Here is a 20984-nt window from a genome sequence, read left to right as displayed (position 1 = left end):
GAGGCGCTTTTTTAAGGGTTGTACTGTGTGGCCAAAATGTATGAGAAAATTGGGCTTGATTTGTAATTGCTACGTAATTAAATGAAGATCTCTCTTTTTTGAGATGTTTGTAAATTTCGTATATTGTCCCAGATCTAGTGTGTGTTGAGTTTCTGGCTTTATTGGAGGCTGTGTAGTATTTCAATATATGTTTTTGTGTTTTATGTTTTTGAGATTATGTCTTGTCGCTATTAAATGTTTTGCATATGTTGATTCTAAAATCAATTCAATGCTTTCGTTGTGTCGTTTGTATCGTATCTTGAAACTGTAATTCTTCTAATAATCATGAAAATTACGATAAAAAGTAGGTAGATTTTTTAGGCACCACCAGCAAAAGAATAATTCTTAAGATGAGTATTGGAAGTGTTGGCTACTTTTACGATCCATTGCTAATAAATTCTTTGGTTATGTGCTCCAACCTGTAAGGTGTATAGTATATTTAATATTTTAGGTCCATAATAGTTATAGATTAGTCGCTATAAAGTTTGGCTATGAGATTTATAGATTCGTCACTGAGGAATGTTTGTTTGTAAGTTCGACGATAAATTTTTATTGCTTTCATCAGTCAACTTCAAATTTACACACATACGGTATTATTTGAACTATTATACAGATTAAGTTTTTTACAGGATAACATTGGAAGTACATTATATAAGAATATCTTTACAAATCGCATAAGAGCTGCCAGCTGGATTATCAATTACCGGTACAACTAGTTTCGGTCTTTGGCCATTTTCAAGTTTAAATGAATTTATTCATAAAGGGTACTTTATGTTTTCATATTACCGGTATTTATTCTAATAAAAACAGGTACCTTGGTAAATTAATGAAGTGAGTAGAAAACATATTTATTTTTTTAAAATAATAATTCAATTTATAAAAATTTAATTAAACTCATTACTTATTATTTAACTTGGAAAGAAGAGTATTCAATAAATTCGGATAACTGAACTTCCTAAATAAGAGAGCTACCTGTTTAGTATCAGCCTCTGATGAGAGCGGACGCACTTTGGATAGCTCCCTTATCTATTTGTAAAACGAGCGTGTTTGATCATAATGAATTGCCTTAAATGTACGAAATTAATAGTGTGGTCTTCAAAGGATAAAACGAAAAAGGTCCAGTGCAGTGTATGTAAAGAGAATTTCCACGGACAGTGCTTGGGTCTTAGTGATGCTGACCTGAACGGTCTCCTCATCTCTGGTCGTGCGTGGATGTGTTCTGACTGTGCGTGTGAGCGTCGGAGGAGTCGTAGCCACAGCGATGGTGACATTGTGTGTACCGTAGTGTTGACACAAACGACGTAAGTAGCTTAGACGTCTTAAAAAAGTTGATTAACGAACTAGGTGAAAAAATGGACAGTGGTGTAAAATGTCTTGAACAAGACTTAGGTGAATCGCTTGATTCGTGTCATGAAAAGCTCGACGAAAACTCTTGTATACTGGCTACACAGCAAGCTATCATTGATAAACAAAACCAGTTGATTGAATCTCTCAGATTGGAGAATTTAGCATTGTCTAAAAAAGTCTTGGAACTATCAATGAGATTGGATGATGCAGAACAATATTCGAGGTCGAACACTCTTGAGATTTACGGAGTTCCTGTCACTCAGAATGAAGACGTCTCCAGCATTGTAAAAGAGGTTGGTAAAGCCCTGGATGTTGCAATTACGGAGGATATGATCGATGCCTGTCATCGTTTGAAGCAGCAAAATAACCGGCCATCTCCTGGGATAATCGTACGCTTTGTTCGCCGAGCTATTAAGGAAAAGATGTTGGAGAGGCGACGGGTAAAGAGGACTCTGTCTACAAGACATATAGGCATGCCAATGGATACTCCTATCTACATAAACCAGTCTATGTCCGGCTAGAAGAATTTTATTTGCTAAAATAAAAAGGGTGAAAAATCAGATGAATTTTAAGTTTCTATGGGTTGATAGAACGGGTAACATAAAGATAAGAAGAGACGAAAACTCGGCCATTCATCTAATCAAAACTGATAATGATATCGCAAAACTTGCCGGCAGCGGAAGCGGCGTTGATAAGACGCCAACACAGCTGACTGCGAGTCCAAAAACTACCTAACTTAGATAAAACAGTTATCAGATAAATCCCTGCTTTGCACTCTACTATTATACGGTACCAATGTTATCTTCTTTTTTGTTGTAAATCTATTTATCCTTCTAATTCAATGTACTGCTATAGTTTATTCTTTCATTACTAAAAATGAATTCTCCTGATGTTAACTCTAAATTAATAAAATTAAATTATCAAAATGTTCGAGGTTGTCGCACAAGAACCAATGATTAGTTCAGATCTGTACTAGGTGAAACTTATGATATTGTAGCGTTGTATGAGACATGGTTGAGTAATGAGATTCATGATAGTGAATGTTCGATTCTCGTTATTGGGTATTATTAGGTGTGACCGTGATAGATTGGTGTCTGGGAAGCGGTGGTGTGGGGGTGTACTTTGTGCAGTGAAAAGCAGTTGGCATTCCCGACTCATTCATGCCCGGGCGACAGCGCGCTATGAATCTTTACTTGTCAAGTTATCTACGCAAGATAAAGTAATCTTTATCAATGTTGTCAATTTCTCCTCTGAATCTAGTCTTCTCGATTACTGTGACTTCTTTGATTTTATTGAAAGTGATAGTAATATTTTTTCACATGATTTATTAATATTTGTTGACTTTAATCGGAATGAAATGAATAATAATATTTTTTCACATGATTTATTAATATTTGGTGAATTCAATCTGAATGAAATAAATGGTTCAAGTTTTAATTTTGTTGGTAGTCTCAGTAAAAATGCCAGACATGTGTTTATTCAACTTTAGTATCCTTTAATAATGCGATTTAAATGCCAATGCTAAAACTCTTGATCTAGTGTTGAGTAATCTACCTCTGATTGTTTTCCATGAAACAAAACCTCTGCTTGCTGAAGATCCACATCACCCAAGCTTAGATATTAGTTTTTTGATTAAAAAGAGCCTCTTTCATCCCCCTTTGAGTATTGAGTATTACACTTTTAAAAAAGCAAACTTCTATGAATTTAATCTTACACTTAGGGATTCAGATTGGCATAGACTTATGAATTCAACGATGTCAATCTCGCTGTAGACTATTTTTACGATTTATTGAATAATGCTTTCGCTTTGCATGTGCCCAAAATTACAATTTTATTAAATCGACGTATCCGGTTTGGTTTACTAGAAACATTATCCAGATGATTAAATTGAAAAAGAAATGTGCATGGAAAAAATCTTTTTCGGGATATTATTTGAACAAATTCAAGGAATTGAGAGCTGCAATAAAAAGTGAAATCAACATAGCCCAACAGAATTATATAGAATTATACAAAATAACATTAATACTTATGTTACATATGTTAAACACTTCTGGAACTATGTTGCGAGTAAAAAAGAATCTAGATTGGACTCAAAGTGTTTTGAGTGGAATGGGTGCAGGTATACCGATCGGGAAGTACCGCAGGCTTTTGCTGATTATTTTTCATCTATTTACAATAATAGCAACAACCCTAATAACATCCAACATAATAACGATAGCGAATCATATGACAGCATTTCCTCATCTTGACATAAATTACAAGTTTCATATATTTCTGAAAATGAAGTAAATTCAGCTATAAATAAACTTAAAGCAACTAGATCTTGTGGGCCTGACGGTGTACCAGCATACATTATAAAGAGTTGTAGAGATATTCTTATTCAACCTTTACAATATTTATCTTTAATTTGTCCTTGAGATCGAGTAAATATAATAAAAAATGGATAGCTGCAAGGGTGACACCTGTTCATAAGACTGGTGAAAAGAACATAAATATTTTAAATAGCAAAGTTTTCAAGCATGTAAGACCCGCAATTTCCTCATTCCAACATGGTTTTATGCCATCGCGCTCAACTATAACTAATCTGTTGCAGTTCACCCAATCTGTCACTTCGCAGCTAGACATGCATAGTCGTATGGATGCTATCTATTTAGATTACAAAAAAACCTTTGATTCGGTGGATTTTGTTGAAAAAATTGAAATGGTTTTGTCTGTCTGATAGTTTGATTGCATTTTTTGAGAGTTATCTAACCGATAGGATGTCTTATGTGGTTTTTAATAATCATAGATCTCTACTTTACCAATTCTTCTGGGGTTCCACAGGGATCAAACCTTGGTTGGTCCCTTGTTGTTCCTCCTACTCATAAATGATCTGTCTGACCATATCAAAGAATCTAGTATTTTGCTTTTTGCAGACGATGTAAAACTTTTCAGACCTATTTCTAGTCTGGAGAATTGCTCATCTGTCTTGCAGCGGGATCTGAATGCGATTTATGATTGGTGTTTGAGAAATAGACTGGAAATAAATATATCAAAATACATGATATTCACACGTCGGAAAAATCCTTTTCATTACAATTACAATATTAATAATGCAAACCTCGATTGTGTTATCCGTACTTAAGGACTTGGGCGTCATAATGGACCCTACTCTTGAGTTTTAAGGAACACATAGCACATATGTTACGAATGGTGCTAATAGGTCGCTAAGGTTTTTATTTCGAAATTGTATGCCTTTTACAGCATGTGATGTTGTTTTGAAATTGTACTATGCTACAGTGAGGAGTAAACTTGAATATGCTGCTTTAGTTTGGGCTCCATTTCACAGCAGCGCTATTCTTGATTTGGAAAAAATTCAGAATACATTTTTAAGGTATCTTTATTTCAAAAAGTTCAATGCATTCTGTCCGATAGCTTTTTCAACAGACAATTTAAGGTTGATATTTAATGTTCAAAGATTGGAAGAAAGGAGATCTGTCGGTTCCCTTTTGCTATTATATAATATCCTAAACAAGTATTCATGCCAGAATTTATAAATATATTGCAACTTCATGTCCCGTTTAATAGACCAAGACCAAATATTCTGTTTCACATGCCATTCATCAAAACTACTCATCATTACAATTCTTACATATACAGAACTTACATAAACATTACAATAGAATAAGCCACTGCATTGATCCGTTTGCTGACCGTTTCCAAACCTTTAAGAAATCCTGTGAACTAGCATATCGCTCTATAGCTGACTCATGATTAATGAATAATTATACTAAACTCCCTCATTTCTTTTTTGACGTGACAACGTCTTATAAATTGGTTTGCCGGGTGACACTTCAAGAAACTGCGTTACATTCCCACGTTATGCGCTCACAATGAGAGCGAGTGAGAGCGTTCGTTTTGGTTCAGGGTCATCTGGAAGGAGCAGTGGCGAGCAACGCAGCAGCCGAAGGCATTCACCTGGAGAGAGAGTGAAACGGAGCAGTCAACCTGCGCAGGCGCCGCAAGCAATCTCCTGCGACTGCGCCTGCTTAGGTGAATAAGTGAATAGGTTATGTTGTAGTAATCACAATAATGCATAATCACATAATCATCATAAGTGAATAGGTTATGTTGTAGTAATCACAATGTTGTGGTTCAGTGCGAGATTCTTTGTATAAATTAATGTTTTCAATATAATTCTTTGTATAAATAAATGTTTTAAATTGTTACTATTATTTCATCCTTCTTCCTACTATACGAATGAATATTCACATGAATTATTTTACCACTCAAAGTCATTGTCACGTAAAACTTTCGCCCGTATACTGACTTTACAGGCAACCATGCAATTTTTTTTCTATTCCAAAGTCCTATTTTTTCTCTATTCTATATTAACTTTATTTTATTTTATTATTAGTTTTTTTCCCATTTGGCCTCATTTTTCTATTATTTATTAATTTAATCGTTCAGAATTACACAACTTACAGAAAAGTACCACAGTATTATCATTAGTTTTTTTTCAACTGGCCTCATTTCGCCTCTTCTTATCATATTAGTATTGAAAAATTGTGTTTACTATTTTTTTTTATTCTTATTTTGCATCAAATATTACCGGTATGTAGGCCTATCTAAGCTAGTTGATGTCAATAAGGCTCTTCATGGATTTATTCTGTGAGCTTTTGTATATAAATAAATAAATCTTGAAATTGTGTAGAAATCATTTTAAAAATATACATTTTAATCGGAAAGACAAATGAAAAAAATATATATTAGAACAATAAAGAACAGAATCCTGTACCTAAACGCATTATGTGAGCATCCCCTACTTGTTTCAAATTTCCCTCCCTTCAAGTTTTGAATCATTCTCACTACTCTGTACAGAGCGCTAGTATCAATTTCCTATACTTCTATACCTATTAATATAACAATGTTCTATATTTTCTATAGACCTTGAGTTGTATGTGTATCAGCTGAGCTGAGCTACAAAACAGATGTTGAACAGTACCCACTGTGTCGGTTTTACTGCAAAGAGCAAGAAAGTAGATAGCAAAATTGAATGATAGAAGAAGATGAGTGAATGTTTACAGAGGTAGAGTGCTTTCGTCTGGCTTTTCTGACGCCAGCAGGATAACTTGTTCTTTATGTTTCTCTGTATTCATCTCTGGTGATTCATCCAAAAAGTCTTTTTGTTGGAAAAGTGTTCTTCAAGTGCTTATTGAAAATAATTTTACTGTAATCGCAATTGGATTTTAACATTATTTTATCTGCTGAACAAATCATGTAAGTTGGTCATAGCCTGAGCATCTTATACAGTAGGACATCCGTATCAATGTTTGCTCTTTGCTTATTATTTAGCCTATTCTAGAAGATTTTATACAATATGATGTAATAGCCTACTTGTTTGAAAAAATATAATATCTATTCTGGATTAATGTATTAGGGATTAACATGAATTGAATAAAATTATCAGTACATAACCTAGTATTCTATAGAATTTTATTGACCAAACGTAGTGAGGTCTATGTTTCAACTCTGATTTTCTTTGGATGAATAATTTATATAACTTAACGCATTTACGGCCAAACGCGTTGATAGAATTCTATGAGATTTGGCAGGTTTATTCCTTGTTCAACTGCGCGTCGATGTATAAAAGTCTCATAAATCCTATAGATAAAATAGAACTGGGTAAAATTGTAAATGATCTGTCAATAAATAAAAGCTCAGGGACTGATATAATTAATGCCAGAATATTAAAGAAAATCTTTCCAATGTTGTACTGTATCTGTTCAACAATTCTATTACTTCAGGTCAATTTCCAGATGGATTAAAAATAGCTATTGTTAAACCCATTTTTAAAAAAGGTGACCGACTGTCCAAAAATAACTATCTCTCTTGTCCCTACTTTATTAAAAATCTTTGAAAAGCTAATCAAGAAAAGGTTATTGCATTTCCTGGATTCCAATAACTTCCTTACGAAGCAACAGTTTGGATTCAGAGAGAACCTTAATACAGAGTTCGCATTACAGCACTTTCTAAAAACTGTCTGTTTAGGCCTTAATAGGGGACAAGGTAGCAGGGCAGCGGGTATCTTTATTGATGTCAGCAATCCTTTTGACACTGTTAACCATAGTCTATTATGCTCTGTACAAATTAATTTCTGACTTGGGAGGGACATGCTCAGCAGAGAATGCATACAGAGTTAGGGATACAACGGCTGCGAAGTTGCCGTTCTAACCGGCCAGCATTCCTCTAATTTCTCGTGAGTATTTAATCGCTCATGTTAAACTTACGGAGTTTCCTGTCTGGAATCAGTATTAACATTTTGGCAACTGCGCTTCTACCTAACACTCTATTCATCACTGTAATTAGTTGATCTTCCTCGATTTTACTGCGCCGCATGTTCCTCCAAGTCTGAAGTTAATTTATACAGAGTATACTTCATAAGTTGTGGAGGGCGGGCATCAGGGGAGTGGCATTGGACTGGATGAGAACATTCATGCTGGTTAAAAAACAGACAGTTCATATAAAGAAAGCTACAAGTGATATATTAGATATCCAAGATTCGTTTATTGTCAGAACATTAAAAACAATAATGCAAGACATCGTCAAAAACATACAATCACAAATTTAACAATATATCACAGGTCATAAATCTACATGACATTATCAAGTATTTCAAACTGTAAGGTTAGCAGTCAATTAAAACAAATTTAACATCAAAATATCATAGGTCATAAAAAATACAAATTACATCCACCATTTATACATTACATCAATTCATTTATACTATAAGGACAGCAGTCAATTGAAATATTTTTCACACAAATTTTGAACTGTAAAATCTCAAGCTCTTTTATTTCAACTGGTAACTTATTGTACATTATTTTTTCAAACTCAACAAAACTATTCAACATAATGTGGTAGTTACACTGAGTGCTGAAGCCTGTCTAGTAAAATGGCTGTGAACATTACTATTGATTGGAAAACTGTTTACATTTTTCTTTGTGTACATCTGACATTCAAAAGCATACATTGCAGTAATTATCATGATTCTTACTAGGTTCTCAAACAATGGTCTACAATGGGTTCTACTTTCCTTATTATAAATTACTCTAATAGTTCTCTTTTGTATATAAAAAGTTTCTTCACATTTGAATCTCTCCCCCATGCAACAATGCCATATGCCAAATGAGACTGAATGTATGCATAATAAACAGAATCAACACATCAAAACTTACAATATGCCTTAATCTGCTAAGCATAAAAATACTTCTAGATACCTTACTACACAGTAAGCTGACATGTTTTTCCCACTTTAAATTATTTTGTAATGTGATGCCCAGAAACTGCACATGATTAATATCACATCGCCACTTGAATCAAATTCTAACAACTGTGTTTTGTCGTTGTTGAGACAAAGAGGGTTTGCAGCTGTCCAGTCTTCGATAGTTGCATTGATAAAATTTAGGATATTCATGTTGTCAAATAATTTCTCACACTTGACTTGAATTGCTAGATCATCAGCAAACACAAACGCCCATACATCACTACCACTTATTGCTGCTGGCAGGTCATTTAAATAGATAATAAAAAGTATGGGACCAAGTGTGGAGCCCTGGGGAACACCTGATTCAACTTTTAGAAAATTAGAGAAAGAACCATTGTGAATAACTGTCTGAAATCTATTACTTAAGTAAGACATTATAAGGTTTATAGATAGATCATCAAACCCATAAAACCTGAGTTTTTGTACCAGAATAACATGTGAAATGGTATCAAAAGCTTTTGACATGTCATAAAAGCTACTCGTGACCTTAATTTTTCAATCCAGCCAGCTAATTCCATTCCTCAAGAACTCTGAGATAGCAGTATGAGTACATCTATTATCCTATATACTTATATTACCTTTATTATCCTCCATTATATTAGTACTTCTATTATCCTATCACCTATATTATCTATGAGTACCTCTCCATCACGGAGTACCGCAATGCTCTGTTCTTGGACACTTATTATTCCTCATTTATGTCAATAACTTGTCCAAGGGTGAATTTAGAGGTCAGTTAACTGTTTTTGCGGATGATACTGCTCTGGCCTACATGAACACACATGCTCAAATTTGGGTAGATATTCAGCATGACCTTAATAAATTGTCACTATGGTTCACCTGCAATAAGCTATCAATGAATTTCTAGAAAACCAATTACATCTTATTTAATCTCACTGGCATTTAGAGTTTTGCTGTTCCTCTTCGCCTTCATGCCTGCAACTGCAGCCGTGATTGCTCCAATTGCCCAATAGTTAGTGGTGAGACTAAAGTTAAATATTTAGGTGTCCTCCTTGACCATAATTTAACATGGAAGGCCCACATCTCAAACCTAAAGAAATCTTTATATTTTTACCTTAGGACAATGTATCAATTGAAGGGTATCTGCAATATCAACACACTAAAAAAGGTATATTATTCTTTTGCTCATGCCAGAATCAACTATGGGTTGGAGCTGATGGGGCAGTACTTACTTCACAACTATGCGGCCCATAATCAGGTTTCAAAAATCATTTATCAGATTAGTTGCCGGAGTGGAGCCTCGTGAAAGTTCATTCCCACTTTTCTGTAAACTTGGCATCTTCCCAGTAAGACATCTGTAGGTTATGTATTTAAAATGCTCTCTTTTTTCTATTTAATAAGTGGAAATGGTGGCGTGTCAATAGATTATAGTGATACTATTACAGAGCCTCATCGACATCGTACAAGGCAGGCTGATGAGGGTTTTATCCGGGGTATTAGGCCAAACTGCACTCTATTTAAAAATCGTTCATTTTCTGTCACCTAAACTCTTCAATCTATTACCTTCTCCTATAAAAGCTTTTTACAATAACAGCAATAGAATACATCAAATAAAAGGGAACCGGAAAAAATGGCTGCTTTCGATCAGCCCTGAAAGATTGGAAGTTCTTTCCCATGTTACTGTTTAGCAATTCTCGTTTTTACCTCCGTATAGATGAGCAATTGTCCTAACTTAGTTCCAGCATAAATGTAATGTGTTTCTGACAAAACAATTGAAGTAATATTTGGAAGAGTAAAATATAACAATTAAAATTTCAACGAATATTGCTAATTAGTTCATACATCTCATTGACATAACTAAGTTCCATGAATAATCTGTATAATACGTTTTTCAAAATATTTAAAATCAAATATAACCCATATATGCTGATAATTTATCAAAATATTCTACTTTGAATATCGTAATGATGTAGTTCAATCTATTATTCAAAGCCAGAATCCAGAATTATTCAGAGTCTAGCAAAGATGCTGGATTCTGGGTATGTTGTTTGGATGTCTATTTTACATGCATATATATTTTTCAACTATAGGATTTTTTACCTGTCTACCTCACTTATATCAGTGATTTAGTTTTTGTTATTGAAAATAGATTTTTGTCTTTCTGTTAATGCTAAACCGGATTTTTGATTGTAAAACTTTTTGTTTTCCTCCATTTTTTTTATTAATTTTTTCTTACTTTGAAGAAATTTATTCCTGTTCAATGTTGCACCTGTAATGCGGACTTGACCTTGTTAATAAGGTCATTTGCATACAGTATTTCATTCATTATATTAATTATTAATGGTGTACTTTTGCTGCACAGTGCAACTAAATTAAAAAAAAGTAAATTTTTCAGGAAATCAATTTCTAAATTCTAACATCAATCATAATTTCCTCATAGTGATTTTTCACAAAATAATTTCATACTGCAAGTTATTAAATATTCTTTGTTTGTTTGATAATGAATTATTTAACATTCATAGTTTATAGAATAAATTAAAAACTAATGAAAAATCAAAGTTTGGAAAAATTGGAGTTAGTGTATTTTCCGTGTACGCCCACGAAGATAGGGGCGTATTTTCTCTACTCTGAAGATAGTATTAATCAGACTATAGAATTATTCATAATCAAGCAGCTGACAAATGGATTATTCATTGCATGCATTACACAGATGTCTGGAGAATCCATGTCTATTTCTATAGTAAATAGGTCCACGTTATAATGACAGTGGAGAAAGATAGGAGAACAACGTTGCCGATACTCTGTCTTGAAATACCTTCTATAGACGGTAGCTGATACAGGTTTATTGATGTAATATTAATTATTCATTCTCGTTTAAAATAATCAATTATATTTTATTAAGCAAGAAATTATATTTTTCAATAATTTCATAATGAATTTTCATAATTAAGATGAACTATTTTGTTAATGAATTATTAATTCTACATTGTTAAAAGACATTGTCATCCGCTTTGTTGAATGATAGACAAGGATAGCAATACCATTGCTAATGAAACACTACCATTATAACGTCTACCTCACTATATAAGGTCTATGGTTTCAATATTTTTTGCAGTCATTGTATTATGATGCGTGCCCATCATTGTCAATATTCTCACATTTGAAAAAAATGAATGTAATAGATGATTAAAGAAAACGTTGATCATCTATACCATCTCTAAAATTTAGGGAGTTTATGATAGACTGTAAGGCTCAACTCACACTTACGCGACTCGGGTCGAGAAGAGACTCGACTCCAGTTGAGAGCATGTGTTTTCAAATGGTGACGTCGCGAGACTAGAATCGACTGGTCTGAGTGTCACCATTTGGAAACACATGCTCTCAACTAGAGTCGAGTCTCTTCTCGACCTGAGTCGCGTAAGTGTGAGTGAGGCTCAAGGCTCAACTCACACTTACGCGACTGAGGTTGAGAAGAGACTGCGACTCTAGTTTCTTCTCGACGCAGCATGTGTTTTCAAATGGTGACACTCAAACCAGTCGATTCTAGTCTCCGCGACCTCATGACTGTAAGACTGACTCGAGCGTCGACTCGACATGTTGGTCGAGTCTCGACTTGAGTTGCATTTTTTGAAAGTGAGTTCATTTTAGTTGCGTTAATTTTTATTGAAAGTGAGGTTATGTTTTATGATGTTTTATCATTTTAGATTAGACAGTAATAAGAATTAGATAAGACAATATATTAATAATAATTATTATAACATTATTGTTACATTATGTGAATTAGTGACGAATTAGATCTTATATTTTTAATAAAGTATGGTTAGAAAATAGAGTAGCATGGAACTGAAGTAGTGACAATGAGCGAAAAAGTCGTAAGGTCGAGAGACTGGAGTCGTACGATTCGAGTCGAGGTAGTGTGAGTTGAGCCTAAAACATATGCCAGATATTTTGGAGAAAGACTGGTACCACTGCAACTAGAACAGGTGACATCAGATACTCTTTTGGATGAGAAAACTGCGTGGTCTACTGTTCACAGAACTACTATTTTACAATACCTTTTTAAGCTAATTTACTACCTACTTGGTTGTCTCAATTAACTAGTTAACTTACCCACTTTATAAAGTCAATTATTCATTTTCTAATCAATTAGTTATATCAAAAATTGGGCGTAAAACGTTTTATTTCTCTTAGCTCAGTTTTTGCTTTTGTTTTCCCTATTTACTTGAATTAAATATATGGGTAAAAGAAGGAGACGGGGCCGCGCTACCTGTGCACTTGGCTATCGTTCCAAAAAGGTGCATCCTCTAACTCTCGACTAGCATACTTTATTGTCCACTGATTCCGCTTCATTAGTCTCATTAGTGGCCCCGTGTGCTTTCTTGAGGGCAATTCTAGCTGGTAGCACTAACTTATCTATTACTTTGCACCTTACATCTGTTACTTGTATTTTCTGTAATTATTGTATTACTCCCAATGGTTCATTTGAAGAAACACAACTTGCTCACTAGCTGTATACAGACTAACTTGAGTTACATACAATTCGATACTTATTGAACGTACGATTTTTTGGCGTCCTTTCGAATTCTATTAGATTGAATACAACTTGGCAAACATATGATGTGCATCATGTGTTTGTCAAGTCCCATTCAATCTCGTAGAATTTATAAGGACGGCTCACAAATGTACGTCCAAAATTCGATGTGGGCTTTACACACCACGTACGTTTGACTGAATTTGTACTTGTCATCGATAGTAATGTTTGTGTTTATCCAATCAATGTATGCTACCATTGGTTTACAGCTGAAAGTACCTTCAAGTAACCACACTGGTCCACAAATATATTGCTCGGAGTGGAAACCTTAACAATAGACCACGAAAATGTCGAAATTCAATAACAATGTGTGACCACTGAAGGGTCTCTAGAACTTCTACCTGTCCATCCATTGTTTTCGGCGGCCCCGTCTCATTTCTTTAACCCGAATATATTATTGTACCTACCTAGTTGAAATGTTGTTTCATTGTTTAAGGGTACTTAAATACTGTTGAAGCATCTCTTGATTTTCTTTTTACATTGTCCAGATCAGACTGTGCTCATTGGTTTCTTTTATTAGGGACAAAAGTTAATTTTTAGATTATTAAATAGAGATTTTCACTTCATTGTCATTTCAGATGTTACGGTACTCAATGTGTTGTTTGTTTTTTTTTCAGAAACTTCCAACATGTCTCTTTATCCATCCCTAGAAGATATGAAAGTAGATCAGATGCATAAGGTAAGCTTGTAAATCAAGGGTTTATTCAACTTATTAGTGTAAGTCAAGATTGACAGTCCTTTTTTTTTCAACCATGCAGCCCAATATGAACTTTGGGAGCTTTGGCCGCCTCCACTACAGCTCTCCACGCTTCTCGGTCCTCTGTTAATTTTCTCCATTCTCTATATCTCATTTTTTGGAGATCGTCTTTCACTTCATCTTCCCACCATATTCTCGGCCTTCCTCTCTTTCTTCTTGAATATTATTTTAGGCATTTTGTTCTCGTTCATTCTACAGATATGTCCAAACCACTTAAGCCGCTGTGCCTTTATAAATTTTATAATATTCGGCCTTTTATCAATGCTTTGAGCTCTGAATTAGTTCTTTTCCTCCACTCCACTCCTTCTTTAACTGGACCATAAATCTTTCTTAGGATTTTCCTTTCAAAAAACGCCTAGATGGTTTTGCCAGTCCCATACCTGTTGTCAAATGTTCGGTTCCATTTGATTTTGTATTTCAATGACCGACGGCTAATTTTTGTGATCAAAATAACATACATTGCATAACATTGCATCAAAAACGTTGATGACAGGTATGGGGAAAGGCAGCCTTATCTTCTTATCTCATACAGTAGCCTATTTACAATATTGGTAACGTGATGAAAAGTTTGCCTCATAATATTTTATGAAGATTATGTTGAGATGACAAAATATAATACAGAAAATTTAAATATCACCATGATACTACTACAACGGCTATAAATAATAACACTACAGTTGCAATGAGACTGATCTGTGGCTACTGTATCACAAAAATTTCCAATCAACATAAGCTAATTTGGGAATAATCACGAATTTAAATCAACAATACGATAGAAAATATTATTAACTTAGAATAGTGAAATCTAATGGTATAGAGAGAATAAAGACAATAAATCTTTTATTTAAAGATGTGAAAGTTTCCATGCAAGAGACTTTGAATTTATTGATACATTGATACACTTTCACAACAGTCACCAACACGAACTACTCCATCACCAACTACTTGTATATCTCGCCTCTCAACTTATTACGTAATAGCAATCAACACTGTTGAATTGTCATATGATATGCAAACAAGATTCCAGTGTCCAATGATGCTGTAATCTTTAGCTATTTAATTAATAATCCGAAAATATGTCCCACTGTAATTGCATTATCTGTGCTCTTTTCATTTTGTGACATTGAGATTCACTGATAGCTCAGAGTTATCCAACTGTTACTTCAATTTATATTATCTGACTTCCGATATTGATGGACATTCACAATATTGAAATAGCTAGAAAACAAATTCAAGGTCGTTATTGGTTGAGGAAAACTACACAGAGACTGCTAGTAAAAATAATTATTTTTCAAGTCTTTACTTCTAATGGCGGATCTTGCTCAAATTATTTAATCCGAATATGCCATTTTACATTATCATGAAGATAATATGTAACAACGTATAGTTTGATACCTTCATTGATATATGAGTGTAGCTCTCAATATATTATTGTAACTTCTCTAAAATTGATGCCTAACTAAAAATGCCTTATCCCGATATCAAAATAACATACTAAACCATTCAAAACCAAAAATTCGTTTACTGGCAGTGTACTGTACTACTTGACAGGCTACATCCAATTAGAGAACAAATTACAGTACAATCTGCGAGTTGATCATGCATGCCAATGAATCATCAAACTATTAGTAATGTTTGATGAAATTGTGTGACGTACCTAAATACTCCTAGCTAGGTGTAAAACCAGTTCAATCAAAATGCTGATAACAATTCCTTGAATCTATTTCATTCCATGTATCTTTATTAATTTATTGATTCAATGATGCAAAATAATAAAATCACAATATAATAAAAACTAATTTGGTAGAAAACTAATTTGGTGTGTACTTCTGAACAAAACTTCAATTCAATTCATAATTATTGATACAATATAGGTTATATTTTTTCATACGCATTACTAACGTATGATTTTTTTAAAGGGAAAAATTGCGATATGGTATAATAAAGGGATTGCAAAATATGTATGAAAAAATATCTTTGGGAAATAGAACAGGAATCTGTAATTATGAAAAAGAATGTTGACAAAATAAAGATGATAGGACAATAGTTATGTTTTCATGTTATAAAATGAAATTGATTAAATAAATTTATAGTAATCAACGTGTAATAAAAATAGGTAAGAGATAAACAGAGACAAGAAGGATGTAGTGTAGAGGACAGACAGACAGACAGACAAACAAAAGTTTCTTTATTTCAAAAAAAATCATATAACAAAATAAAACATGCTGTGCTCATTCATTGTCATACAAGAAAAAAACTTAATAGCCATTGTGTTACAACATCATCCTAGAACCAAAATTACCGTATATTTATAAGTAAAAATAAATTTTATGTAAAGTGTCTAAAATAAAATGAAAGTATTGATTTAAATTTCAAATTTAAGTTTATAAATCTTAATGTGGCTCAGGTTTTAAGGAAAACGATGAGAAACACAAATATATTTTAAGGAAATGAGCACAATGAATAATATGAAAATTGTCTGCATGGGCTAGATGCCTGTGCGCAGACCAGAGTTACTAAAACATGTTTTTATATGGAGAGAATATAGTATCAGAAAAATATAGAATTTATAATATTTAGGAACTGATATGATAAATCAGAAAACATAAAATATATTTTTCTATATGCTTATTTTGCAACGGTCTGGTTGTGAATAAAAACTCAAGTTTTGCAATTTACTAGGTCGATAGTTTAAGCTGAATCGGAATTTTTTCATACAAATCGAATAATTAAAGAGATTAGTAACAAAAATTAGACTCAACAATTTATTATAATAATCATTCTCTCTGTAATTCAATGTCCAATTTCTGTCTTACTGCTACAAATTAATTTATAAGTTTTTTCGTAATAATTTATAATTGTGTTCAAATTGAAGTTAAATTAAAATTGAATTATAATATAATGTGGAAATTAAATTATAAAATACAGTATTGTATTGAAATCAAGAACATTACTATTTGATCATATTATTACTAGAATATTGAAGCTGTCTTTTTTTTGAAAAATCCCCAACTGCAATTTCGTTTTACAAGCACAACCGAGCTAACAATTATAAATTACAACATCTTATTGAAATTGGGAAATAATCATAATAATATCGAGTAACCTTGCTGGCTCAGGTCTGGTGTCAGAGTTTTCAGGTCGCAACACATCAATTTCAGGGCCTCTAACATGACACTTACGACAGCCTTTTAGGCAGCCGGGACCGATGACTTAACGAGTTCATTGAAATTATGAACTTTTATATTGTATCATATTATTCCTAGTGTATTGAATCTGTTTCTAACTTCTAGCAAATTTAATCTGTATTTTTCAAATCTCCAAATAGTACTTTGTTTTCCAGGCACAACTGAGCTACCCGCAACTGATGACTGAACCCGCAATGCCCGCCCTGACCCGAGGCGTGCCCTCTGCCCCGATGTACCCTAGCTTCGAGACCGCCTCCCCTCCACCCCCCTACTCCTTGTCCCCCACCGCACCACCCTCTGCCGCCCCCAAAACAGTGACGCCAGGGTCGTTAGCGCTCTACCCCACAATGGACGATTTCATGGGCCTTGAACTCTCTCCCGAGGTGCTCCGAGCCAACATGCTTGACTACACTGTTAGTGTACCCAATGTAAGTGTATTTTAATAACGCAAACGTGAGAATCTTTTTAAAATTTTATTGGTTTTCAAGGCTCTAAAACTATTTTACCTGAAAAGTGGGAACATTAGTATTTGGGACAGACAACAAACTCTACTGAATGAATTAATCTATTTATTTCTCTGATATGAGTAAAGATGTTTTATCATTAAAATCCACAGAACAAAATAATAGTTTACAAAAGCAATCTCATTGAGTCAATAAAAATATTATTCAAAGTTATTCTTAAAAGTTTGCATGGTACTGAAGCTGTTGAAATCAGTTACAATCTTTTATTCAAATTTAGTTCTTATGACATGTACAATCTTTCAAACATTCACTGTATCTTGTTTTTCAAATAATCAATAACATATAACAATATGTAGCCTAGTAAAATATTTCGGCTACAGTCATTATACTCACGCCTAGAAATACATCCAAGTAAACAACGGTGGCATCAATCATCTCATTGTTGTTGTAAGTGTAAGTACGAACATTTGGCTGGAAAAAATTATCCCTAAATATAATAGAAATTCCTTGATATATGGAAATCAAATCGCTATCAGTTGTCACTGACTCATAAGAAATCCCCTTATAGTATGTGTAGTTACAAGATGGCAAACAGTAACAAGCATCTACAAACTTCCCATCACCTGTGTCATAATGAGTGGCTTTGGCAACATTTACCGCACAGGAGCTGTATTCATCAGAGCATGTGTATGTTGATTCTTTGTGCGGCATGAAAAACAGAACACATCCACATTCTCTCAAAGCTCTTTTGGTGGAGGACTCCATTATACAGTTTTGTCGCGTGTAGTATTGGAAAAAGTCCAATGTTTTCTCTGTTGTGTTGTAGCATTGTTTGTCAGATGGAACTTTGTACAGAAAATCGTTATCATCCACAGGATATTTTATGATTAATCTAGGTTCAATGAGAATTCTAGAGTCTTTCAATGGCTGAAGACGATGCCATCTCATGAATGGACTAGGATTGTGTATTGTAAACCTATATTTATTGTCCCTGCCAATGAACTTGATGTCCTCCTTCTCTTCATTTTCATAGAGAATATGAGTTATGTCTGATTCATCCACCAAAACTGGTATCTTCGAATGTTGATAAAAGTCGTTTGTTTCTAGTACCCAATGTTCTGTATATGACGGAAATCCATAAATCAAATTAGTATTCAATTGAAGTGTGATGTTCAGTCTGTACATAATTTCTAAGTCCAAATGATGTTGTACTGTATCCATCTTGTAAATCTTGGAAGGTGGAAGCATGCTGGTGGACAAGCAGAATTCCCTGAACAAGAAGGTTGGTCGAACTAATCCAGAATCAATTGGTGATGAGTGTGAATAAAAGACATACATTGAGATATCAAGGATGAAGGTTTCAAGATTCAAATCGGGTATAACAAATCTTTCTTTATTACTACCTGTACTATTTCCAGTTGAACTCATGTTGAACATCTGATCAAATGCTTTTCTTGACATACCTAAGATATCTGCAATCTTGTATATCTCATCACCATCTACTTTATTCATAATATATTCAACTTCTTCCTTTGTCACAAGTAGTGGACCACACATGGTGAAAGCAGGAATAGACAGGGTAGACATGTTTTGCGGGGTGTTTGCCACTTCTATTGTCATGGGATCCTCTTTCCATTTATTTATCTTCAATCTATAAATTGCAAATAATGAGATAATAAAACCGATTACAATTATGCACCAAAATCCACGTTGAATCTAATGATTGTTGGGGTTACCAATATATTTCACGCCACGCAAAGAAGTATTTTCCACAAAGTTCTTGAAATGAGGATTCACATTTTCCTTTCTCCTCATCTGCCTTTGATGTGAAGTTTTGGAAGTAGCCAGGGACACTTCACTCACAATTTAATTATTTCAAGAGAAGGTCATCATCATCTTTGTTTTTCCGTGTTATTTGACGTCAGGGATAATGTGTAAGGTAATTATTCCGAGCATGCAACTGAGATTCTGAATAATTCTCATCTCTATTGGGATTTCCATTGAAAGGTTCATGCCAATTTTCAAGAGTTATAGATCACATTATGATTCATGTCAAGGTTCAAGAGTTATAGATCACATTACCCAACAAGAATCGCCGCTTTCAAGTCATCTAAAGTATGGGGCTTATGTCGATAAACTTTCTCTTTCAAATGCTCCCACAAATTAAGATCACTTTAGATGACTTGAAAGCGACGATACTTACTGAGGTGGCGTAGATCACTTGAGGATACACTAGAACGAGTATGAAAGAGCTTCCTGGACAGAATAGAAAATTGCCTCTGGGAAGAAGGAAGTCACCTTCCTGACAATTTTCTCTTTGTAAAGTAAATGGCATATACTCACAACTATCTTACTCAAGTTGACTTTAAAATCTTTCAAAAAACGATCTTAAAAAATGTATATATTTTTTTATTTCTAAAATGTAAATGTTTCTCATGGTCACCCTGGTGTAATAGACATCAGATCAGGTATTCTTTTATAACATTGATTTTCATGAGATTTATTGATTGTATGAATGGAGTAAACATGTTCATCATATTTCAAGTCAAAAATAAATCTAATGCAATTATAAAAATGAGAGGTTCACTACTATTGCTACTATATCAGATGTTCTACTAGACTGCTGTAAAGGACCCCACAAGTCAAGAGAGCTCTTCAGACACTCATTTTTTCTAGGGCCTTACATCTTCCATATAATACCATATTACCTATGGGACATTTTCTTCTCCCACTCTTTTCTGCAAGAGAAGTGAGAAATGACTGTTTGAAATGAACGACATTGGGCTTTTGAGAAATATATTGAGATTCTATCTAATAAAATTCAGCGCATCTGAGACGCCCGTATAATTGGGACCTTAGGGTACTCGCATAGTGAGAAGGTAGAGGTAGTAGTGGAATATCGAGGTTGAGATAGAGGTACCTCAATGTGATAATAATACGTCATATTGTGTTATGAGGCGCCCGCAAAATGAAGAGATCGAGATAGAGGTATACCGCATGGCTCACCTAGACCTCCTTACTATGTATTTATGTATGACCACTGTAACTAAAATGTATTTGTTTTGTATCACTTTAAGGCACCTCCATCTCTACCTCGACCTCTTCCCTTTACTGCAATGCGAACACCCTTAGGCTTGAGCCTAGGAATGCGCGTTTTATTCTGCACTTATTACATACTAGCAGGTAACCTGTGCTCCGCAAGGGCCTAATTAAAAACTTGATAAACTTAACTGAAAACTTAACCTACTAAAATGTTGAATAATTTAAAATTGGCCTTTAACCATCCTCGGTAAATAGAGAATCTATATGCCAAATTTTAAGTTGAACAGTT

At 33.9% G+C, this 20984-nt stretch overlaps 1 protein-coding gene across 1 annotated transcript in view; it reads left to right on the top strand.

Annotated features, from left to right (window-relative positions):
* Window positions 1-6331: 6331 nt before the first annotated feature.
* The window catches only part of LOC111049339 (syntenin-1), a 34107-nt gene continuing 19454 nt past the window's right edge, over window positions 6332-20984 (top strand). The window contains exons 1-3 of the mRNA XM_039436558.1: window positions 6332-6645; window positions 13862-13923; window positions 17345-17617. Coding sequence (XP_039292492.1) covers window positions 13873-13923; window positions 17345-17617 — 324 coding nt within the window. The 5' untranslated portion in view covers window positions 6332-6645; window positions 13862-13872. The remainder of the gene's footprint in view (window positions 6646-13861; window positions 13924-17344; window positions 17618-20984) is intronic.

This window comes from Nilaparvata lugens, chromosome 10, assembly GCF_014356525.2.
Source record: "Nilaparvata lugens isolate BPH chromosome 10, ASM1435652v1, whole genome shotgun sequence".
In the NCBI taxonomy this organism is placed as follows: Eukaryota; Metazoa; Arthropoda; class Insecta; order Hemiptera; family Delphacidae; genus Nilaparvata; species Nilaparvata lugens.
This window is presented reverse-complemented; position numbering and strand designations above follow the sequence as displayed.